The 26,696-nt window shown below is 41.6% G+C and overlaps 1 protein-coding gene across 1 annotated transcript in view; it reads right to left on the bottom strand.

Annotated features, from left to right (window-relative positions):
- The window catches only part of samd12 (sterile alpha motif domain containing 12), a gene marked incomplete at its 3' end in the record, with an annotated part of 99,405 nt that overhangs the window by 56,270 nt on the left and 16,439 nt on the right, over positions 1 to 26,696 (bottom strand). The window contains exons 2-4 of the mRNA XM_083981727.1: positions 23,232 to 23,440; positions 13,780 to 13,909; positions 399 to 539 (exon numbers count right to left, since the gene is read on the bottom strand). Of these exons, the coding sequence (XP_083837853.1) occupies positions 399 to 539; positions 13,780 to 13,909; positions 23,232 to 23,440 (480 nt within the window). The remainder of the gene's footprint in view (positions 1 to 398; positions 540 to 13,779; positions 13,910 to 23,231; positions 23,441 to 26,696) is intronic.

Here is a 26,696-nt window from a genome sequence, read left to right as displayed (position 1 = left end):
ACTGCATCCAGATGTTAAAGCTGCACCAATTAATTATGTAGGCTACTCTAACATGATAGCTCTATACGGCATTGAGAAGTAAATGTGGCCTTCAACATGAAGAAGTCATCATGTTTACCAGGCTGCAGGCTCTAAAACATGCAGTGATGGCCGTGACTACAGATGGCATGTGCATAAATACTTGACAGTAAATGATTTGAATATTTATCAGAATGTGAGATGTCAGCCTCGGTGTGAATAATCTTACCCTGGAGAGATACGGCTACAGTATGTGCTCAGCAAACCTGGAGTGTTGTGAGGCTTATGTGAGTAAAATTTACACTGGGTGTGACTCAATGTATTAGGGTGAAATGTGTGCACAATGTGAGTGGGCCGAGTTTCAACGCTGAAAAGTTCACCTTGTGTGAGAAGCTGAAGGGTCCTGACTTCCTCCCGGACACGAAGCTGCAGGACCTGCTGTAGGATGTGCTGCCTCTGGGCTTCCTGCATGATACCCATTCTTTCCAGCTTTCTGTCTGTCAATCTCATCAGAGCCCGCCCTGTATGGAAAAAAAAGAGAAAACCAGGGTGAAGGTTAAGGGACAGACAGAGCGAAAGGCCAGTGGGAATTCAACACTCACTGCTGGAGATATTCTAAAAGGGTACAGATAAAGCATTTATGTGAGTGGAAGAGCAGGGTGAGGAGACACACACCCCAAACAAACTGTCAGAAGATTATAGCTGCATAAATTCTACATTTTATGTTGGTCACAAAGAGAGATATCCCTAAGCTTTTCCAGGTAACAGCATTTTTTTTGACATAAAATCAAACAATTTTGATATGATGTGACCACCAAGTAGGTTACTATGATGTGTTCAGAAAACACAGCATGTTTCAGAGGAATATCAGTAGGCCTACTGTATGTCCCTTGAGCAACACACACAGCTCTTTCGTTAATTGCAAATCCTTGTGTGAAATCCATAATTTAATCATTCATTCAGTTCCTATGAAGGGGATTTCGGCTGCTGATAAAACAAGAGTATGGTGTAATTATTAATGCTTGTTATGAGTGCCTTTGTAACGCCGGGATGGTAAGCAGATAGGATGATAATTTAGGATAATTAGTAGGCACTGGGTTGGACCCTGATGGCTGCCTTTGCTCCTGATTGGCTGACAGCTGAGACGAGGTAGCTTGTCACATCATTCTCACTCTGTTTTTCCTCCTTTTATCACCTAATCTGTGTCGGTTTACTATCAGATCATTAAAATGAACAAATATTAAGGTTTTTTCATTACTGTTGCGAGAGTGACATTAAATTTACATGAATTAAATGGGTGTTCTTGCTCTTACTGTGTGTAAAACCTCTTTTAGAAATATAACAACAAAGACAAAGGCTTCATAATTTCTAGTCTCTTCACTTGTTTGGGTGATCTATTTTAAGTCGTTAGGACATGCCGAGCCCCACACTACCACTTTCCTACCACAGCACAAAAGGGAGCAGTTGGGGAAGCTAAGTACCCTTAAGTGCTAGTGTTATAACGTTGACTGTGTTAGGCAGGTTTTCTCTTGCCTTGACAAAAGAAACTCTTTGCTCGGCACTATAGCCAGATGGGGGTAAAATGCCAAACACAGTTAAGATGCTTTGATACAAAATGGCGCTCAGAGTACGCATTACAGAAGCGACGAGGAGTTATGTAGATTCATACTGTAACAGCTAAGAAGCGAGGGAAGCTTATTAAATAGGAAGAGGGAAAGACAAAGATTAGTGGGGAGGAAAGATAAAGTGGACTGATGAATTAAAAAGGCGGGCAAGAGGGCGGAAAGTTGGGGAGATGATGGGGGACGTTACAGAATTGACAGAGGAAAACCAACATGCACATAAAGCATGCTGTCATGAGTCTATAAATATTGACCAACCATCACTTGGCACCTCATAGTGTAACCAAAGATAGATTGGCATGGAAACAGAGGTTCAATCTGTCTCTGCTTCAGTGATGTCTATCTTAAATAACAGCATACAGCTCAATAACCAGTAGATAAACAGATACTCATACTGTATAGCATCCTTGTTAATGTATTACAAATAATAACAACTGGGATTACGTATTGATACGTTCACATGTTGACACAAAGAAAGTTTCTTTCACTCTGTGTGCTTTGTTGACATTAGTTTTAATCATAATTGCTAACATCTATCTGTTTTTAAACTTTGGATATAATTTTTTGCTTTTGTCTGACCTTATTAAAACCCAGTAGACCTAGGTCTTAAACCCTTTCTAAACACTGCACTGATTGAAGTGAATTGCTTTTAGTTTTAACCGTGGGCTCACATAAATTAACTCTAAAGCAGCACCAAGTGTCTCAGGCTAACACATAGTGGTAAAGAACAGTGCCCGTTGTAGAAAATGTGTGAATACATAAGTCTCTGCTAATTGGCATAGTGTGTTAATAATACCACAGCGCATACAGTATCTTTTGTTTTTTGTTTGTTAGTTTTTTTGAGTAAAATCAAGTTGCAGCCAGCGTTTAGATAAGCTCAATAAACATGAATGCAGCCCTAAATGTGTTAAATGAAATTGTGAATCTAAAAAATAACCTTTGTTTGCGTGAAAAAAAGATGCACAGATAAATTAAGGTAAAGTATGCTTTCCTGCACAGATGTTTGAACTTCTGTCTCGAACTAACAGAAATGTAAATTAGCAAGGGCAAGGGCAGCGCTGTGTGAAAAGAGCTGTCAAAACCAGTGACACATGTGAAACACATGGAAATCTCAAGTGTTTATTTTCTTAACCATGTTTTACATCTGGTGTCTCAGAGACTCCAAAAAGAAACAATACGTCATTTTCTGGACAAACTGACATGTGTCATTAGCTCAGTGTCGTGTTTTTTTTTTTTTTTTTGGCCTTGTTTAGCTACTCTGTGACTTCACGAGTAAGTTACTCAATGACGTGATTCAAACCATGGACCAATGTGTTGCTGTGAAGAACTAAACACTCAGCGCTGGAGCTGCTACCGACTGAGCAGGTGAGTACTTGAGAATTTAAATTAACCAAAAACCAGTGGGAATCCCACGCTAGGCTAATAAAGCGTCCAAATCTAGTTAGCCTAGCTTGCTTGCAGGCTTCAGCTTTCTGAGTGAAACACAATCTTGACAGCACAGTGGGTCTCCACAACGCTGAACATTGTAACAGATGTCTTAAATAACTAAATATAACCAAAGCTATGTGGGCTTCTTGGGGAAAATACATCTTCTATCAACATTTGGGTTGTGACATGCACCAGTGGGTTGACAGCAAGTCTCTAAATAATCCTCTCTCAAATGTCAGTCAAACACTCAGAGGCCAGAAGCTTAGAGAACACATCTAAAGGGATGTTGGGAATCACTGCAGTCAGTATGGTGGACACCATATGTTTTTCCAAATTTTCCCACAAATTTTAATCTTTTACACCAACTGACTCTGAAATGTGACCCCAAGGTGTGAAGAGGCTACAAAACAGACACGTCTGTTGGTCTCTTCATTTCCTCTCTGGGAGGAACGAAGCTCCCAGCACCAGGTCGGAACTGGTGCCACCCGAACCCACAGCCAACTGAATTACTAATGTTTTTCCTCAAACAACAGAAACAGTGCCCGCTTAGGAGGATCAATGTTTGTATCTTTTTTCTTTTTTTTTGCACATCATCACCTACGTATATGACCAAACATATCTTTTATTTTGGCATGCTGTATCAACTTGCTGGACAATAAAACACATAAAATATGCTCAATATCAGGCAAAAAGTGACAGAAAGTTTGAAGTCAGCACTTTGGACCAAATCTGTTTCCCATACCTGCCAACTTCCATGATACAGAAGCTGGTTAGCGGGTAAGGCGTGATGGAGACAGGAACTAACACTAAGGTTGTTTCCACTGCTGTAGACAGCTCTAGGTTTGCTCGTGGGGTCTTTAATTAATGAAATCAACCAGATGAGGGTTCATGAAACCTTCCGGTTACGATTAAGAAGTATGAAAACCATTTAGCATGAATGTTTAATTCACCATAGTCGCCATTGAGATTTTAATAAATTAGGCCTGATATCTGACTCCGAACAAACTGCCAGTTCTCGGCAATGGGTGCCAACGTGCTGCTCCTTCCGCTCGGCAGGGTGGAACAGCTTCTGTAAGGAGTCCAAGCTTTCACTCTCCTGCCCCGCAGTTCTGAGTCAATGGCATTGACAATCCCACCAAGCCTCAGCTGGGAATTTCAAACCACAATTAATACACCGAGCAGTGTAGCGTGGCCATGAGGAGAGAAGGAGGAGGAGGAGGAGGAGGACCGGACAGAGGGAAATTGATCAAGAGGAGAAAAGAAATGAGGTAAGTGAGGGAGAAACGCTGATGAAAAAATGAGTCAAAGTGTGAAAAATAGTGAATCAGGCACAGCACACAACGTCAGCTTGGTATTTTGCTGCATGGTTAATTCTACACACTTGCAGTACTATGATAGAGCACAGCCTCATTTGGGAGATCAATGAAAATGACACAAATAGGACACAGCAGAAAATCATCAACGCCTGGACAAAAACATTTACTGCACACACTCAGTGTGGTCATCTCCTCAGTCCGTAGCAGGAAACTTAATGTGAGTATCAGGTATAGGGTTGGGCGGTAATACAGTAATAAGGTATACCACTGTGTCTTATAATAGCAATGGTATTAGTTTCATTACCATCATTAAAAAAAGAGAGAAAAAAAACATTTGTTGTTAATGTACATGTTTTGTTATTGTTTCAGTATTCTTCTGTACATGATTTTTAATTGGCCATATACTGCGGTAATGTGGAGGAGGTTTAACAGTATCAATATTTGGATACCACCCAACCCAAGTATCAAGTGCTATAATGAGTGGCCTTTTTCAACTCTATCTGTGCTTAATAAAAGTTTGTTTTACCAGAGGAGTGACTGGTATGATCCTTTCTTTTCCTTTCACCACAAATATTTAAACAAATTACTGATACTTATACACAATAAATGGGAATCAGTGTTTCCATCAACAACCGAAGTGTGAACAGTTCACCAAGGCGTGACAAGATGACATAATTCTCTAGCTCCTATCATTTAAAGTGGAGCCTGCAATTACAGTCCAGCAGTCTAAATATTTTGGAACTATCTTGGACGATAAGTTTAGTGCTGATGCCAACAAAGATTTTATTTATACAAAGTAGGGGTGTCACGATTTCGATTTTTTATCGAAATCGATCGAAATTACGTCACGATCTCGAGCATCGAAGTCAAAGAGAGGATCGACGAACATGGATGAATGAAAACTATCAAAACCCGCAAATAATAAGCCGACGAAAAGGTGCAACTTGCCACTTTTTGTCGATGTATTATTTGCGGGGGCTTTCGGGGGATCTGTTGACGGTGGAGGATCTGGGACTGATTGACTGTGGGCCACCACCAGTCTGATCAGGACCTGATCATCAGGTCCATGGCAGCACAGCAGCTGCAGCACCGCCCCACTGTCACATGACTCTCGCGTATCAGCGCAATCTCGTTTACATTACATTAAGCCGACATCAGGAGAATAATGAGACACGACGGTAAATTAATGAAAATAAAATTATGATAATGTACAGATATAAATATATTTGTTTCAAAACCTTGGGGGCAATTTTGGCCCCTGGATCATGATTTTTGGGGGCATGTTACCTTTATATTGTAAAGACATTATTTAAATGTGACCATTAGTGCCTAATGTGATACATTATGGAAATTGCATCACTTATATGTATCCCATCTTTTGAAATAAGATTTGCTGTACAAAATTTGATGAATAAAACCAATGATCGTAGACTAGACTAGTCTGAAAATAGCATAGGCATCTGTGCTGTAAGAAAAAGAAAAAAAATCGAGAATCGAATCGAATCGTGACCCTAAAATCGAAAATCAAATCGAATCGAGGATTTGGAGAATCGTGACACCCCTAATACAAAGACAAACTGAGATTCAAGTAGAAGATTGTTCTCTTTCAGGAAGCTAATAAGCTCTCAGCAGCGAGCCGCATGCAATTTCCTCTGCGTGGACATGGGTGAACTGTGCACCCTGTGTCCATTTGGGAGCTGCCATAGCTCTTCAATCTGGCGCTGTGGGCAGATCTACAGCAAATACAAGTGAGGAGGAAAAAGCAGGAAAAGAGTAAATTGTGATAATTCTTTTAATGCTTAATTCTTCTTCTTCTTCTTTTGCCAAACAGGGAGGTCGATGCGGCTGCAGACTGTGATGTTTGTTTACAATCTCAATGTTATTTGCTGAGGCCTTAGTGACAAGCAAGTAACAGCAAGTCTGTGCTACTGTAAGTGTTTTTGATGCTTCCTCTTATTAACAACATGATCTGGAACTATGTTGGGACTGAACAACCAATTGAAATATTACAGGAAATGTAAAAGTTGCAATCTGCAACTTTTTTGATCACATGATCAAATGTGATATTCTCCAGACATACTGTAGAGGGAACATGTTTATTTTTTGACTGCAGCAAGTCACATGGTCACCATAATTTGTATGCATTCATATATCTCTATTTCAGAGTGAAATGCAAAAATACCACTTGCACTAAAATCACAAATCAGATCATGACTGCAGCATCTGTCCAAGTAATAACTATTTTATTTCCTTTTCTTCATCATTCAGACTTAAACTGTGGTGAGGGATGAAAGCAGTGACATGCTCCAAAATTTTGGCAGTTATGTGGCTGTACATTTTATGCATTATTGTGAGGTTTTAAGGTGGAATATATGTAACTGAAACGGAAGCGGAGGCAGCTACCACAACATCAAGGTAGCTATATTAGAAAATAAGTTTCCATCAGAATTCATTGCATCTGCTTTTTTGTCCACATGTGTTAACTTTTCCAGAGCATAAAAATGCACAAATTGAAAATGTAAATTAAAGAAATAAGCGGGTAATAATCTTCTGTCTGACCTAGAACAAACCAAGCTACCTTTCTGTGTGTTTGTCCCCCTGAACATCCCAGATTACACCATTCCTCTCCTGTGTCCTCCTCTCTCTCCCTATCTCTCTGCTCCCCCACTCAGCTTGTTGACTACCATACTTATCTGCCCTCCTGGAGTGAGGTAAATAATTTCCTCCCCTCTTTCTGTAAGTGGGGTGAGTGGATCCAAAATACCAGGAAGATGAGCTTCTCCTGCTCTCGCTGTTTGCTGAATATTTCTCCACTTCACATACAATATTGAGCTTCCTCCATGTTTCTCTACGTTTCATATCTGCAAGTCTGTACTTTTAGACGGGGGTTTCTATTGTTGCTGTACTAAATAATGTATGACAAGCTATATTGTACTGAATGCATTTTTACACACAAGCCCAATATGGACACGCATGTTATACACGTGTGCTTTACAGAAACGCACTGATGTGCACACAAACACATTGTCCCTGGGAATTAGATTAATGAGTGGTGGGTGAGCAGCAGTGTTAGGCTGAGGCAGATTAATCTCCAGCTATAGTCTGGCACAAGCAACCACAGCTTTGATGAATGGGAGCATAAAGTGCATCTGTACACACATACATACGCAGAAGACACACACACACACACACACACTGTATGCAGACCTAACTGACATGGAAGTATGGATATCGCACAAATCATGCAGGAGTCGACTTGGTTTTGCAGGTGGAACTACTGTATGTGAACTTTCACTGTGTGTGGGGTGGCCATGGGTAAAAAACTTGAGCACAAAGGCAGAGAATTAACCCTCCACTCCCTCCAACTTCTAAATGGGTTCTTTTCAGCCCCAACATGTTTTGGCAGCTCTGCTGGAAGCCAACGATACGGAGGAAGAATGTATTTTACGACTACTCCTCCTCAGGTAAATCTTCCATACTAGTCACACATATTTCTCAAATCTCCCACACAGCTGTGTGCCCATATGTGTGTCTTGTGGGGATAAATGTCACTGAGCTGCATCTGGCGAACTGCACTCCAAACCTGCACTACACCCTGTCAAGTACAGAATAACAAGTAAAGCAAGTGTTGAGTGCTGGATAGTGAGTGTATTTCCTGCTGCCATATGCAACAGGACCCCCCCACCCCACCACCCCTTTCAAGAATGAACGCGAGGGTAACAGCGCTGGATCCAACTATAGCTGATGAAGACAGAACATAGCAAATAGCAGCACAGGGCACATCCCTCAGTGGTGTTTACTGTGATACGCCACAGCTTGAAGTCCTTAAAGTAAATGTGACTGATTGTCCCAGTTGCTCGTAGCCATGCAGCTAAATGGCGACTGCCGCCACGCAGCACCTGTGATCCAGTGCTAATGTTATTCCAGACCAGAGGAGACGAGGGCAGTTATCTATAGAGGGTATGGTTCAGTCTAAGTAATGAAGCTAGTCCAGGCAGCCATAGAGGGAAATAACACACAAATACACACCCACACAGATAATAAGCCGCCTCAATCCTCCACTTGTCACAGCAGCAGTAGCCTCATGCTGATTTCACCACTACTGATCTATTTCAGTTTGCTGGTCATTATACTGTACCACACCTCCGTTAGTTAGTCACAGCCAACAACCTGTAGACATCTCACTGGGACTCTAACGCTGTCGCATCTGTGCGTAGCTACCACGGAAAACACTGGACTGTTTACCGTGGAGCTAACTAGCCGTCCTCAGTTAAACGACTATGGATTTCCATGGTAATTATGGAGGAACTACTGACTGTGACCACAGTAGCTAATATCTGTCATAGGTGGAGGGGACTGCAACGATCTAATGCACACACACACAGAGAGGCAGACTGGTAATATACACGTGAGACAGCTGAGAAACTTTCAACTGAATCATGTTGGGACAATGTGATCACATTATTCATGTTCAATAAAAACTGCTGTTCCCCTGTGCTTGATATATTTCAGATCTTTTCCTTTGTACTGTGTTTTTGTTCTGACGCTTTTCTTTACCTCGTGAAAAACACTGCAGATAAAAGTTGCCTTTCAGTTTGCATACAATAAGCATATTATATAGTTATAATGCGCCTCCATAAAAAGTCCATGTCAACCTAAGTCCCTGGGTCCAAGCCAGTTCTATCAACTGACATTATTAGTAATTTCACATGCACAGTATTGGTTTTACATAATTGTTTAACCCCAATGTCATCACATAATTCAGTATACCAGCGTTTAGATAAGCCCAATAAACACTAATGTCATTTGGACACATTTATGTCATGCTTTGCTTTAAAAGATACACAATCAGCAGCACCCCAATGTCAACTACAAAAAAATAATAATAATGTTAACGTCACACACACCTACAGACTTCACTGCCTGGTCGTAGCCAGTCTCAGTTCTAATGGCCAGTGGTGAATCATACTGGTGAAAGAGTGGGAGACGAGCATCATGACTGAGACGGTAATCAAAGGACTTGACAATGGAGATGAGACAGGTTGACTTTGACTAAATCTCTAATTTCCTTGCCATCATCATTACAGCAGGCTCACTGGGGACACGGCCTGTAATGACGTGAATATCAAGAGTCATTTGTCTCGTCTTGGCAGGTCCAGACTTTTCTTCTTTCTTCGTGTGATTACACAGGCAGGCCAGGCAGTAGTTAAATATCATAAAATATGAAAATACAGTATCTTAATTTCTTCATTAACATTGCCATTATGGATGCTATTCTATATACAGAGTCATAAGCGCATGTCTTTACTGTTCTACTGTGTGCCATTCACAATCTTTAAGGACCAATGTCCAAACTCTCCATATGGAAAACAAGGACAACATTTCAAAAACATCCAAATGGAAGAACGGTAATTAATTTTATATACAGTAACACATTGTCATATAATCACCTTGCCAGTGGCGTCATTAACCACAGTTCCCTCTGTCTCTGGATCAAATTGTTCCCCAAACGACTCATCATCGTCGAGTTGTTTAAATTTCCCCTTTCGGAAATAACACAAAACAATGGCCACCAGTGGAGCCATTATGTGGCAGGAGAGCTGATATGGAGCCATGTTTGTCCCTTTGACTCGTTTACTATATGCCTGTTCCTCTATTACGCGGCAGCACTTTTATGACAGCACTCTGGTGCCCGCAGAATTCATTGTCTCATCACTCAAGTGCTGTTTAGGCGTGTTGCTGGGCGGCTTCGTTTTGGTTTTTTAAACTATCATTTGTCACCTTTCATCCTTTTCTGCGGCTCATCAAATATACATTTTATGCCCAGTGTGAGACCTTCCAGAGGACGTGGAGATCACGGCTGGAGCTACTCGGGCTGCTCTAAGTTTCCAAGTGGTGGGATGATGGATCCGGCGACCATTACCCAGCGGGGGCAGGGTGGATGGAGTGAGAGTGGTGGTGGCAAACAGACCTTTGCAAGAACTGAGGTGGTAGTGTGAGCTGCTGGATACAGGCCACCCTTCATTAAACCACTGATATTATAGGCTATTAATTATTCAGGATAAGGCCATATGACACCATACATCAGTGGATATTATGAAGCTGGTTATTCATCTATCTGAGAGTTCTTGCTTGAGAAAAAAAAGCAGACTAACTGATGCGGGATGGGAGTAGTTTCCATGCACTTTCAGTTCCCAATTCACGCTGCACAGCTGTCTCTGTTTTTATCAGACCAACAGTGTTTCCAAATTAGCCAGCTGGTTGGCTGGATGACTGGTTACCTAGCCAGGCAGGGGTGGAGCGGAGGGGTGGCACAGGAGGCCCTGGATGGGTTGTCTGTTGACATTTCTTGTTTGGAAATCGATCAAATGGCCACAGCATGACACACAACACCTTAGAGAGCTGCATTCTGGGTATCTTGTTCCAAAACTGGAGGGGTGGGGCCCCTTCTATACTGTACCTACAGCACGAGTCTAAACCCGAGTTTTCTCAAAATGGGTCCAGTGGGATATCTGTAGCTACGGACAACATAGGTATCTATCTACTGGCAATAATCAGTGTGAGTCATCATACATTTTTTTCTTTTTAACACTGTGCCCCCCACCCAACCCACTACACACACACACACACAGACACACACACCACACAAAATTTCCTAAACTGGTCCCTGCAGCCAACCTCTACAGCTGCATCTAATTCTGCCGTTATACGTCTTCAGAGAGGCTCTGAATTTCCACAGTGTGATGTAATGCTCTTCTCTGACTCTAAAATATAACTTGATAGTGACTCACCCCTTTTTTCCTCAATTTTTTCCACCCTCTTGCTTTTGATTACCTTTGTCATCACCACCTTTCGTGCTGATTACATCTAAGGTATCGGAAATTGTGTGTTTAACTCATTTATCGCGCCAAGCTATTCTCTCACCAAAAGAGCTTTGTCCTTGTAATTACAACGGATTAGGGACTAATATCTAATTATGCCTTAATATGCTTTAATGCATTTTTAATGACAACTGGGTGTTAAAGTCAAACTCTGCGTTGTCTCTGTTGGGGGTGGGAGGTGAAGATTGAGAGAAGGAAAGGGTTTCTTGGCAGTAGATGCTGGAGGGAGGATGGGAAACATTGATTTCTTTGGCTGAGGTTATAGGAGCCCTAGCAGGGAGGCAGCTGCTGCATACTGAAGTCAGTCCACGTTAAAACGTTGCACCAGCCCTGATACGCAGTAAAAATGCATTTCCCTCACCACTGTTTTATGTCAAAGGAGGGAGGACACAAACGCCTGTTTGAATTATGATCTGGAATAGAGACCGTTTATTGATTTGCTACTTTATGAAGGGATGACTGCATTGCCAAGACAAGTGAAATTGAGTACTGCTGGCAGCCGAAAAGAGGGTTGAATATTCTGTTATGGATGGAAACGAGCAGTCGGACAACACTCTGAAGGCTCCAGTGCGAGGAAACAAAAAAAAAAAAAAAATCAAACCCATTCATGCACACAGATGTGGACACACATACATACCTCTCCAATTTAAGTCACAGCTGATGTACGACAAGCACGCTGAACAAATAGATATCCTCAGATGCATGTTTGCATGCATGTATAAATGTATTCATTCTCTCACTGTTTGTTTGTCTACGCTTGATTGTGTTCCACAACAATATTCCATTCATCATTTGTTCCCCTGCTTGTTTATTCTAATACGGTGCAGGAACAGAAAAAAAATATATCTGCATAATATTTCAAAGATTGATTGGGATGCAAATTGCCTTGTGAGCCCAATTGGTGTGGCTTGGCCTGTTTTAATTGGGTTCTGTTAATTAATGCTCGATGCGAAGACAAACTGAATTACTTGCAGGTTTTGTGCATGTCATTATCTCCTAATTGTGCCTGTAGAAAAGCATGTGTGCTGGGTACAGTATGCGCATGAGTGTGCATGCATCATTTGGTTAACCCTTTCGTCTCTTGTCTGAACCCGTGGGGAAAAAAACAAAAAAAAAACATCACACCTTCATAACAAACACAGGTCATTAAGTTAATACACCATTAGGAAGCTGAGTTCTAATGTTTTAATCACCGAAAGACTAATAAGAGAAAATGTAATTTATTTACAGACTATAACTGAATGCATTACGCTTGTCAGGAACACTGAGGCATTTAATCTTAAAGTTAGATTAATTCTCTTTAATTAGATATGGACCTCAAGAGAAATTTCTACCACATGAATGACTGGATGACCGCACTTGACTTGATATCTCTTTTATGCGATAACAAACACTGCAGAGATACGATAAGAGAAGTGTCTTCAGTTGCAGCCTCTGCAAGTCCTTTTTAATTCTGCACATAAGACTCAGTTTAATAAATGGCAATGGGAAAATAAGATACAGCTCGTGTTTCACACAGCAGCAACTTGTTCTGTACCATGAATGAAAAGAAAAACAAAAATCAAATCTTCCAAAGTGGCTCGACTCGAAAATAGGTCCACAATGTAGCAGGGGTTCAGTGAGCGTGCAATGAACTGTGGATTATCTCCTGGACCTCTGTGCCGCTGATGAGATATGTGTGCAACTTGAACTGCAGAGCAGCAAGATTCATATTTTCAGGCCATTAAACATAGGATGCTAAATCTCAAAACCCACCATGCAAACATCAGTCAAAGAGCATCAAAGGGTAAAATGGGACCATGAGTCATTATAATCATTCACTCATCAGGGCCGCCAAGCAATTCATTCTGCCAGCCAGTCACCGAGTCGAGGAGGTCCTCGGCAGCAACAAATAAACATATTAATGTGATCGGTCGTGCTCCGAGAGGAAGAGTGCACGGCAATTAATGGTCGTCTGTTGCTATGCGGACCAGAGTGTCATTAGCGCTGGGGTGACCTTGAGGAGCCTCGTTAGAGAAGTGATTGACAGTGGCAACTGTTGTCAGTGGCGATGCCCACGGTGGGGAGGGAGGCGATGGACAGACGGGTAGGCCGGGTGGCACGACTGCAGGGGGCAGACAGTGGGTGCACGACGCTGCACCTGGGATGTTATGAATGAGACCAAGACAAGAGATGGCAAATGTGCTGCTGTGCTGCTCTAAACGTTCACTGTAAACTGAAAAAAAAGTTGTTGATGCTGCACCAATGGCACCAACAGAAACTCTTCTAAAATGACTCATGATGAAGCAAATATCTCGACTTGGTATCACAGACACTTCATCGTGAGTAGCGTTGGAAAAATGTATATAAGCAATTTAAAGAAATAAAATAAGCATCACCCTGTGATCACCTCACCTCACAGCAGCTACAGAACCAAAAACAGGTCTGCTGGGCTGTAACAGTGCAGGTCAGATTGTGTTGCACTGCAGAATCCATTACACACAGCACAGGTAGGAGCAGGGTGCCAAACAGTACCTGTGATATCGTGCTGTTTGAAGGAGTCGCTGTAGATCTGGTGCTGATTGGGACAGTGTTTCTTCAGCCACTTGCACACGTCCTGTTGGGTCCAGAGGGCCACTGGCTTGGACAGCTTCACATACCCCGGCTGTTGAACACACACACACACACACACACAATGACAGATACATTTTAGAAACCACTGCCGGTTCTGTTTGCAGAGCCTTTATGTGCATCTATTAGTCAAAACATTGTGGCTGCAAGACCACTCTCACAGTTTGATTTACAAGCGGCAGTAACTGTCTAATAAAATACTGTTGCCTGTTGTTTGCCACTGATTGGCCTTCGTGCAATCATGTGACATATTTATGGAGCTGAATCCGTCATAAAATATTTACTTGCTGCTGTGTGACATTTTCCCTCATGGATCAATAAAGTATTCATCTTTTAAAGTAAAAAGAAGACATATAACTCCAGGAGGGTCAATAAAGAGACACTCTGGTGTACAACTGTATTAATCCCTGAATGCAGAGTTAACCCCAAGCTCGCACTTTGCGGTTCCATTGATTACAATCGGTCACAGTCTCCGATAAGAAATGTAAACATTGAACCCCTGACCCACATTCTCAAATCCCTCTGACAAGAAGAGAGAGGCTGTTACTCCCTAGAATTCAGCTCTGAGTGGAAAAGGGAGGAGGACAAAAGACAAGTATGGACCCAGAACCAGATGGCTGGAAAGATGTGGACAATATGTGAAAACTTGGCCCAGTTCTAAAATTTGTCAGGGCGACAATTTGGGGTTTTTAATCTACCCAGTGTCTGCCCCGCATTAAAGTATCACAGGAAGCCTTCAGTATGAATGAATCAGGTTTTGTTTACAGTTAGTTTATCTCCCTAAAATGCATTGTAAATATACTTAAGATTTGACAAATGTATCAGCAAAGTCCACTTATTAGCAGATAGACACTTGTAACAGCTCATCACTACCAGTACCTTTTTTTCCACAATCATTTTAAAGTAGTACAAAACAACTATGGGACCTGCTGACATTTTTATAGGTGATTCTTCAATTGCTGACACTTTTGACCTTTGAAATCTTGAAAAAAAATAATTTTCTTTTAACATAGTTTTTATCCTAATGTTGATATTGTCAGCCAACATTGTGATGGTAATGACAATTTTTACTTTTTGGAGTAAATCTTAGTTAAGTTTTAGTCTTGCTGGTATAAATCAGAAACATCATCCTCATGGTACCGCCAAAAAAAAACTCAGTTGACTTTAAGGTCACCAGGATTTAATCTTCAAGAATGTCTGTGCAGAATTTCATAGTAATCTCTGCAACAGTCATTATAAATCTGGACCACAGTGACGGACCAAATAACCCCACTACAGTCCATCCACAGAGCCACACCTGTCTGCATTACTGCTCTCTGCAGATGGCAGTAGAGGGACAGATATTAACGATACACAAGGCGGCTGATCCAAACTTTGATCTGTTAAAACTCTGCTAATGTAGTTGTAATCTAATCTCAATCTAATCGACAGTAATCTGTGGGGAGTGACGCTCTCTCAACCGAACCACATCCAACAAGCTGGTTCCATTAGAATGCATGGAGCAGCACACACCTCCACTCACATGCACACGTGTGTATTGCACTGTACTCTGGGCGAAAGATGCCATTCTGGTTTAAATACTTCAACAGCAGGCAGGCCGATGGGCTACCAAAGGGACGCTCTTGAAAGTGCTGGCAGTGCTTTTGGGTTTTGATTGAGGGGCTACTAAAATTACAAACACAGAGAGAGGTGATTAAAATTTCACATCCACTCCCCTCCACTTCAGCCTGCTCTCCGGCTGCGGTGTGGTGTGGCATAGCAATAGAAGCCCCTCTCTTCTCCCACCCCAAAGAAGGCAGAATAACAGGTACTGGCAGCATTTCCTCTGTTTGCCTTCTCGCTCCCTCCCTCCCTCCCTCCCTCCCCCATCTCTCATCTCTCCCCCGTATTCAATCTCGCTCTGTTCCTGTCAGATCTATCACATTGTCTTTCTCACTTCCTCTTCCCACATATTGTGGCTCTCATCTCGCCCATCTCCCTCTGTCTCCCTCTCACCTGTTTCTTATTATATGGTACTACCTCACTCTCTCCTTCTCCATGCCTTTCCACCGCTCCTTCCCACTCACTCTATATCTAGCATCTTAGAGAGACAGAGGAATTGGGGAGGGGCTCTGTTTGACTTGCAGGTAGGCGAGGTGACGGACAGTCACAGCAAGCAGGTATAGGCAGGTGGACGGTAGGTGAGGCCACTGGTCATGATGCAGTTTGCTTGGCAGCCTGCGTGGATAGATGCTAAACCCACACGGAGGGGAGGGAGTGTGTCGTAGCAGGAAGAAACCACATTAACCATTAAACACAGTTCGACTCAATGCTAATTAACCCCGACTAGGAGCCTGGGGCGACATGGAGAAAGAGTGAGGGACAGAGTGGAGAGAAGAGGGGGAGGAGTGTGTGCACCGAGGGCATGTGAGATAGGACAGTCTAGGAGAGTAGAAGCAGTAGGAGAGAGAGAGAGGAGAGTGGAGGATTCTGGGAGTGTGAAGGGTGGCTGGATTGACGGATGAGACAGAGGAATAAAGAAGGAGATTATAGAAAAAAAAGCTACAGCTACAGAGTGGACTCGGCTGAGTTCCACACAGGAGACTCCCTCATTTTCCATGAACCCATTTGTGAGTCAATGGCCATCTGTGTTTTACATTCTGCACTGATTTAGCCCATAGCAGTGTTCCTGGAGGCCGGTACAATAGGTGAGCTGGTGCCTTCCCGCCCGCCTGCCAGGCTGCAGAGCCAAAGGGTGGAGCGGGAAAACAGCTGAGAGAAGAAAACAGGAGTACAATCATGCTCAAAGAGCTGTGTTCAAGAGACTGTGGGCCAATTAGAGATTGGAGTGACAGCGCAGGGGTGAGAGGAGAAGCCTGCTTTATTTCTAAGAGGAATACATCTGGGAACCGGCACACATACACACACATGCGCACACATACACTACAGTACATACACACACCCACATGTGCAGCCCAGGCATGCCAACACCTACACTGGAAAAAAATAAAAAAATGAATGCAATGTATACACACACATGCAGCACAATCACACCCACACACATTTATCCATTTGCCATATGTGCCAACATACAGTCAGTGCTGCGCTGTCCTTGGCTTTAATTGATATTTGAAAGCCCAGTACAGCTCCCAGTCAGTATTCTTCACGTTACCTTAGCAACAGAGCAAGGACAACCTCAAAAATTAAAAGACAAAGAATAAAGCCTTTGGGGGGAAAAACACACACACACACACACACACACAACGTGAACCAGAGTCTGAAATAAACATGCGCACATTAACGGCCACAGTGGAAAACTATTACATACATAATGAAGCATGTAATTGCACCAACACTGATAAGCATTTAAAGATCCAATATGAATGTGCCGAGCTAAATTAATCAAGAGGCAATAACGTGGCCTCTTTTGTGAAGACGGTGTTGGAAAGGAAAAGGAGCTGGGGATTAAAAGCACTGAAAAGCATTCCAGACACAAAGCCATGTGTCCGAGAGAGTGAGTTTGGCAGCGGCGTAGCGTACAGCATGTCGTTTCTGAGCAGAACTGCAACCCCCTCGTGTTATGATTTTCATTCTGTTAGGCTGATTGTCGGGTCAAGTGGCTCCACACTCAATTAAAAATGTTAACTGCGGCAGCAATTAGCACATATAATGACATTGTTTTGTCAATAATCGACTGTACTTGGAATTAAACTGGCCACAAAGACCTCATAATGCCAAATAGATTTCAGAGTTTTTCAGAGTTTTGATTATGTCCCAGAAAAGAAAAAAAAAACAACCCAAAACTGCAATTGAACTCCGTATATTCCCCAAGGCAATAGAAGTGGGCAGAGTTCATTTAATGTGCAAATGTGTACAAGGGCAAAATATTCAATAGCTATCTGACAGCAGAAGAGCTGCAGCTTTTTTGCAGAACCATTACGGCTGTCGAGCAGCCTTCATTAGGGGGAATATTGTTTGTTGGATAAAACATGGCTCTGTTCAAATCAAAAACAATCCCATTTCATTGTACAACCAGCTTAGAAAAAAAGGAGACAACAATAGGAGATGTCACAATGTAGAGTGCACTGGAAAAAATGGGGGATAAGTTCATTTCCTACATATATATAAATACGTTCATTCTATTTCTAAGACTAGAGGTTTAATATAACTGTTATCTAAGACATGACAGGTGAGCATGTTACAGCCTGGTATTAAAAGTAACATTGTGAACTTTTAATTAGCGGCTATTTTTAACAAATTCCTCGTTCGTCATTTTCCGACCACATCAGCCAAATGAAATATTATTTTTCAGGAAATCTAATAAACAAGCTGGAAAAAAGGAAAAGGTTTCCAAATAATAAACTCCTGAAAAACAAACAAACAAGAGGATGCAAGAAAATGCAACAAGTCCTCCAACCTCAACGACCGCAAAGCTCAGGGTTAGGGTTAAAACGGTGAAAATGGTGACCTTTCATCCATTTCAAACTGGAAATGAACAGTGGTTTGTCGAGCCGTCCATCAGAGTTCAACCGTAAAACCCATCAGTATGAGACTATTGAAGCCACAGAGTGATAGGTAACAACACTTTATATTAATCGCCTCCAAAATAAATCACATGCAATTTTCAACACTGTGATTATGATTTATCCGCTTCAACAAACAATTCTAATGTTATATCTGCTTGCAGTGATTTATAGCATGTTAAAAACCTTCTATTTACTACCGATTTAATCCACTTTTTCTCAGACAGTTTGTATCAATAATGTTTTCTATACTGTTAAAAAAGACATAACATAACAGTAAGTTTGTGCATCCAGGAAATAAACTGCTCAGGTAATTTGACAAAGTTAAAAAGTGACACAACCCACATCTCATATCAATATTTGCTGAAATACAATTGGATTTTTTTTTCCAGACACTGCTGTAACTGTTGGATTAAACAGGTTAAATGTTCACACACTCATGGGTTTATCAGGCCCACTGAGCTAACACTAATGCAGTCTAACACAGCAGGTACTGTATTGCATAACACTGACAGGTTTACATCCGTCAGCATAGGTTAAATAACAGAAACACCTCTCTGTATGATGCTGTGCAGTTCAACAGCATCACTCTGAACAACAACAGAGCATGATAACTAGACCTGCTGTATTTGACTGCAATATTTTTTTTTTTTAATGGAAGCTTTTTTTTTTTTTTTTTTTTTACAAATGTTAAACAACAGAAGCTAAAACATAGTTTAACCACCGTGTGTACTGTTAAGTTTTGACTTGTCAATATGCAAATGTAAAGCATTGCATCAAAATTCAATCCTGATTCAGGCCCTTTTTTCCTATTAATTTTAAGAGAACCAGAGAAAATCCAAGGTTGCATTAGACTGTGTTTTTTTTTTCCTCCTATATTGAACTTGTTTATGTTAACACCAGTGACATTCACTGTTACGTAGCGCCCTCTAGTGTCACAACTAATCACTACCACTGCCACTTTTGATTGTGACTGGGCAGAAAAGCAGTGAGAGGGGGAGGGCCACTGCCATTAGTGTCATATTGACTGAGTGAATGGCTGTTTGAGACACGGAGCCCTGTGTCGTCTGCCCTATCTCCACTGCACAGCTAATTAACAGCTCTGGCATGCTCTCCCTCACTTTCTTTTCTCTCTGCCTCGCTCCATTTCTCTCAGCCAGAGCTGGCAGGAGATGAAAATTCCCTGTATTAATTAATCTGTTACATACAGGAGTGGGGATGAAACCGCGATATGTCTGTGTGTGTGTGTGTGTGTGTGTGTGTGTGTGTGTGTGTGTGTGTGTGTGTGTGTGTGTGTGTGTGTGTGTGTGCGTATGGTCGGGGTGGAGTGCAGTCCAGAGAGCTGTGGATGGCTGACAGAGAATAACACACTATGGTGGATAAATTAATAAGCCTTCATAAGGAGCCTCTGTTTGAAATTGGATTTACAGGCCGTGCCAACTTTGCTCAGGCACATCAAAGAAAGTAGACGAGACCTCTTCACAGTCCCCGACCTTGGGATTCGGCAGGGTCCATAAAGCATTGCAGGGCGTGTTAACACCAAACAAAATATATTCACCTTGGACTCGATATTGATTGTGACGGAGATGAGCTGATTTGCCACGGATGTTAGAGTCATCCACTGAGTCTAAATGGCTGTTTTATGCCTCATGTTTAATCTATGGCTAAGCCTTGGCTCAATTACAAATCCAGCCAGGCGCAGGAGTCAGCTTTAATTCAATATTTTAAAAATGAACACTAACTGCTGACGTGATGAACTGAAATGACCTACAGTGAATCTTTCCCACCGGTTGTCACCAAGGTCTGGGTTTTTATTAAATCTTCACATTTATTAAGAGATAATTGAGGGCTCATTGAAATGGGAACTTGCGCTGGAAATGAAAACCAGATCTCTATCTCAGTCAGCAATCCTGCCGAGATGTTGAGTTTCCCACCGGGAAGCTGGGGAAATTTACAACAAAATTTAAGCATTAAGACTTTAGTTCACCAGATAACTCCTAATTTCATTTAAACTTTGACAACTCTATGCATTTTATTTGTACAGTTTTGGAGATTAACATGTCTCTCAGAGTAATTCAGCCGTTGTACTGGCACTGAGATCGATTATCAGCCCACATGTCATCTACGTGGCTGTTGCCATTTCACAGACACTGGTTCATTTCATGCCAACCGGTGAAATATAATTTAATAAGAGTCTCAATGTGGAAGATAAATTAATCTTTTCTTTTGTCTTTGTAATTTAGTTTGAACACTTTTACCCTCAGGCGTATACAATAAACAGTAAAACAAGCTGCTGCATGATTTAGAAAATGGCACAGGTACAAATGATGTGTACAGAGTTTTTTCGATCGATTCAATCAAATCTGATGGATTCATTTTTAAGTTCTATCCAAATTGCACCCTCATTCCCTTTCACCCAGCCATACATGTACAGTATATATACGATCACATTAGGGCAACTACACTGTGACTTCCATATCTTTCAATACTTAATTAAGCTCAGATCCTCATATCATTCATAAATATCACCTGGCCTGTGGTTGTATTGGACGAGAGAATAGTTTGCTGTTCCATGCAATTATAGTCTTTATGCACTTGATCTATTGAGTTTCTCTCCATAGAGAGAAAATCTCACTCTCAACAGCGATCCACCTGACACACAACACTGAGGCTGAAAGCCAATACGCTACCTCCTACAGGTTTCCATTACAATTCAGACTTAGATTCTGCTTCAAACAGAATAATACTGACACCACAGAAACCACACAGCACTGATGGCATGTTACAGATAATGCCACCTCACAATCACCACATAACTTATAGGTTCTGCACAATCCAGACAGAACAGAGCAGCTCCACTATCTGTAATTGTCTGATTGTATTGTAAATGTGTGCGTCTGCAGTGCACTAATTGAACTCGGAGCTGGTTTGCTCTTTTTTTTTAAAGATGAGGATCCAGGGTTTTCCACAGAGGACTGCGTCTGACTCATAGTGCTTCCATCTTGCATTGATTGACAGCTGATTACCACAGATTTTTACAGAGAGCATACCAGAGTGTGTGCGTCAGGAGCCATCACTCCCGTCTCCTCCTACTGTCCCAACCATGGGTCTATTTCTGGAGAGGAAGTGAGAAATTTATTCTGTGTTGCCGTTGATGGCGCCTTTGATCTATTATCAGAAACGCTGAGAAAGATTTGAGTCGCAGCCCGAAACAACAGCTCGTCTTTCCTTGTTTATTTCCTGTTAAACTCTCTCTTGAAACTCAAGAGCAAGATGTGCACAACAACTTAGGGGATTATGGTTTTTAAGTGGGTGGTTGATTTGTTTTGAAAGAGAAAAGCAGTGCAAGGATGTTTTTGTAGACATATCATAATTTGACCATAAACACAATCAAATGAGTGCTCATTAAGGTAGTTATGAATGTGATGAAACCACCAAAGCATTTTACAACTTTTAAACACGACAAAGAGTTCATAGCCAAACGTTAAGTTCAACATGCTACCATTCTAGCAATGACAAATGCTTTTCTTACTTTCCTGTTAAGGTTTAACAGCCAACCTAGTTAGCATGCTAACATATGAACATGTGGCAGTAAGACTAGGGTGTCCACTTTTCACGTCCTGTCCGGGCCCTGTTGATGCTCACTTGGTATAGATCGCGCACAAAGTCTGAGTTTTAACAGGTTCAAGATCGGACAGACTTTTCTTATAGGTTGCTTTTCCAATACAATAGTGTTTCTATCATTACTTCATTCCAGAGGGCTTATTTCATTTTATTTTATTTTTTATTTTTCTACCGTTGATAAACACTGGGAATTCTAATTCTAGACAGATATTTTGTTGTAGCCTACAGCTGAATTTTCTATTTGTACAGAAGAAGCATACTTATTCTGTATGTATATAGGAGGCATCTTTGTGTAAACTTCAAGTGTCATTTAAGTGTCATTTAAGTTTCTCAAGGTAGAGGCGAGTGTTTTCTTTTTTTGGTAATCAAAATATGGTCACCCTAAGTAAGACGCAAGAAGGCTCTGGGTTTGAACTGCAGACCTGTGGAGTTGGCATGTTCTCCTTCTGCGGACAAGCATATCAGGTTGAGCAGCCACTCTGAACTGCTCATGGGTGTGACTGTATGAGTTTGAATGTTTGCAACTTGTCCAGAGTGAAACTAACCAGCAACAGATGACAGACAGAGTACAAACATAAAGCAGCATTTAAGGTCTGAAACAGGCAGATTCTCTGTGGACAAAACGTAGAGCTGATAGGAACTTAAAGTTGTCAGTTGGTCAGAAACAGGACACTAACTGTTCACCATAAGTATATTTTCATTATTGATTACAGCCTGTTCTGCTGCCCCCTTGTGGCCCCCCAAAAAGATTGAAAATCCAGACCGCAGATACTAAAAACAGGTTATTCCAAAAGGTTGTTCACTGTTTGTCTTGAGACTTGTGGTTTATATTGCTCAAATTAGACAGATACTAATATAAGTCATAAGCTAGTTTTGGGTAACCTGCTACACAGTTTAAAAATGACATCTAGTTAACTAGTGTCTGTTTAACTATTTAACCTTCCTGTACAACTCACAGCATTCAGTGTTATTAGATTCAGTTCTTCATTTAGTGTCCCAAAGTATCACAACAGACACTATGGCAGAGGGAGACTGAGTTGGATATGTTTCATGGGATCCATTTTCCACCAGGATTATAATTTTTTGAATCTAATCTGAAATATATAGAGGATGCTAATATAATCGATAAAAAATGTGACTCATATGTGATCAGTGTGAACTGTGCAAGCATGAGGTTGATCTAAATGCCAACACATCTACTGTGCAGGAGGCTTGTGGACCAGCTCTTACCCGTGTCAGCTCAGACTCGGAGACCGAGCGGTGCGGTGGGGAGCGGCGCTGGTACATGGGGGGGCTGACATCCTGGTAGGTGGGGCTGTCGTCGTCCAGCAGCACAGCCCCCGCGTCCACAGACTCCTCCTCTTCCTCCAGCTGTGATGTCACGTCCTCCGGGCACATCTGGTGGTCGATGCCATTCTGGCTCAGGTTGCAGTGAACAGCTGTGTTGGAAAGAAGGCGGCGAGGAGTAATAAATTAGTATTTAGTAAGTATCAATTACAAATTTACATCAAATTCTAACCACTCAGGATGCATTTATGTTTATTTATATGTGCAAATGCTTCAAAAAAAAATAAAGCTTTTTAGCAGATGTGGCCTCCAGAATAGCTCTATATCATCTGATTAATGTTCCCCTTGTAAATCATTTCTTATTTAACATGCTTTGTAATTTCGTGTTGCATGTACCACTGATGAAATTTCTATATTTGAGCAATGCATGTTCAATCACCAGTTCTTCACACTCACTGCTCTACTAAAAAGTGTCCACCAGGTGGCAGCAAATCATGACACATTCTGGGTGAGGTGCCATGAAGAAAGCTGTGTCTGGATTCACCACTACATACCAGCACAATGTGTAATAAAGAAAAACATTCCTGAGAACTCATTATTTCCTGGTGTTGTTTGGTGGCTCAATATATTAAGGATCAGTAGTCATATAAACAACACACCCTGGCTCAGTGTAAAATTGGTGTAGATATTACTGAGAAACTGACATTTGACATTACTTCCTCCTATTTTTGACTATCCAAGATATTTCTGGAGCCGTCTCATCACCATCCACTGGGGTGAGATGTTTCTCCCATGCGAGACAATGACGTCCCTGAAGGACTCAAACAAAAATCAAGAGAGTATTTTGTCAACTCATAAATAATTCAAAACTCAGATTCAGTATGCAGTATGGAAGAGAGACACGCTGTGTGTCAAATCAAATACAGTGTGTTTGCATACTGTAGATTTCACTGGTGTTTAATTTGCATTTAGTTTGAGCAAGTTTAAACTTTCACAACACAAAAGACTCAACACCTTTCTAACTGTGCCGGAGCTTTCCGTGACCTTCATGAACTCAAAGGAGGAGAACCTGCAGGACTGCATCACCAGGTTACACATCATCAGCCTGTAAAAAACACCTTTTTGGCAATGGCGAGACTGCCTGGGTCTTGATGAGAGATCAATATGTTAACAAGTATGAGTCTGTATGTAAAACCTTTCAAGAATTCAAAATGACAGGCTTAGAATTTACTGAACCAAATGACACTGTACCAAGGGAAGCAGGCAAAGCTGGCATCAGTTTTTTTAACTCCACACGACAAAGCCATTCCCCTCCATGAAGCGATTATTTTTAGTTTTGTTTTTCCAAGAAGAGTCGGTCTAAGACACTATTTTAGTCTCATCAGGAAGTGATGCAGGCACAGAGGTGACAGCTCGCCTCGCAGTGAGCTGTGAGGTGTCACTAAATTGAGCCATTTGTCATCATGCAATCTGTCCATTTGTTCAAAAACACACCGCTGGCTCATTTATGTGGAATGGCATCACACCTGAAGGCTGCTTTGGTTTCTCCTGCAGCTGCTGATTCCAGGTCAGAGCAGCGTTTTTCAAAGGCTGCACTCTGTTGTGTTTTCAAGTGCAGTCAGACTAGAACAAAAACAGAGATAGGATCTAAAAGAAAAGCACATCCTCACATCATGTACGGATGAAGACACAGCATTAGTGGCCTGTGACAGAGCACTGTGATTGAAGCTGAGCAGGATAGAAACACATGCTCATGTAATGTAGGCACTGGCAGTGACTCACATGAATGTGTTTGAACGTCCCTGATGTCAATGTCTTTTACTGGTGAAGCGGCGAGCTCAGGAAAACAGCCAATTAGAGGCTTATTTCAAGCCGCTGTCACCAAGCAATTACAACAACTATGACGCTGTTCAGAACAAATCGAAACACCACCAACACCAGGTACAACATCTGTGCCATCACCCGATATATAACAGCGTCAGGAGTGTGACAGCTACTTTAGGGAGGTCCTGTCCTCCAGCATCAATGACAACAACATGCTGTACACGTGGAAAACAGTGGGAACTCGATGTGATTCAGTGAACGAAGACACATCCTCTTCTGTGACCTTAAACCACACACTCTTCGCAGATGTTACATTGCAAAGGTTTCAGCCTCGGTTTTAACATGACAAGGTCAAAACCTGGTCATAGGCTATTTGCATTCTGTCTTAAGTCAGCCATTTTCAGCCTTTTATATGCCTGCCTCTCTCCGACTCTCCGTGCAGACGTATACATTAAGACATTAAGCCCATTAGGACTACATGTCAACCACCTGTCAAGTCATTTCCAAGCTGCCGCTCTGCTGCGAAAATCCCGATTTTACAACCATGATGTCTCCTGACAAAAAAAATCACTAAATACATAAATTTAAGACAACGGCTGTGCAGAAATTTTAGCTGTATATTTACTTGTGACAGACAGAGAGAGAGAGAGAGAAGCTCAATCATGTTTTGCAGGAAGCCCAACCTCACTCTTCTGTGGCAATACTGGGGATTCTCTTCTGAAGAAAGTAGCTAACAAACAAAGCTTATACTGTAGGTTGGCGGCTCTGCTTGTTTGCACGAAATCACTAAAAATAAGCAGCAAACAATAAGGGTACCTCCAACACTTGGATGGCTAAGCAATGGTGTAACTTGATCACTCAGTCAGTCAGTGACATTTGCATTTCTTGGGCTTGCCCCACTTTGTTTTCCTTGATTACTTTATTTATGTATTTGTTTGAAGAGTTCAAACTGGTGATGATGGGATTCATCAGCTTCTAATTTCACTGTAACTAATTGTCAAAAGGCCAGAGAGTCCCATACTATATGTACACTTCTGGGCTACTTGAACTTTATACTTTCAAAGGCAAGCACTGCATTTTTGTATTCAGCTGTGTGTATTTGACAGACAGTTACTTTTTTTAGATCAAGATTTTAATAATAAGCGGTGAAACAGGCGAGCCTGTTGGGTCAGAGTTGCGAGCAGTTCCATCAAAGAAAGATTTCCCCTCTGATCTTCTCAGAAGGTTTCAATTTAATTCTGTTGAAAGATCAAAGAGATACAGCTCTCCAATAATAAAAAATAGTGTATGTGGTGTAGTTACTGAAAAACTAGCTTCACCTTGACAGGTATAACAGTGAAATGCTTCTTGTGAACAGATGCATTAGTAGAGAAAATCTAACGCTGAAGTATAGGACCAGCCATGGGGGACGTAAAGCTTCTGCACCAATACTATCTCAAGGCACTTTTGAAATATATGAGATTTTCTTTGTGTTATTATTTACATAACTTTAAAAAAGCGTACTTTAAGAGGCAGAAACCTCGTCTAGAGCCAGACTCTGGGTGAGTGGCTATGTGTCTTACCTGATTAAATATCTGAATATTT

Source organism: Trachurus trachurus, assembly GCF_905171665.1.
Source record: "Trachurus trachurus genome assembly, chromosome: 11".
Classification (NCBI taxonomy): Eukaryota; Metazoa; Chordata; class Actinopteri; order Carangiformes; family Carangidae; genus Trachurus; species Trachurus trachurus.
Note: the sequence above shows the minus strand (reverse complement) of the source record. Positions and strands in the feature narration are given on the sequence as shown.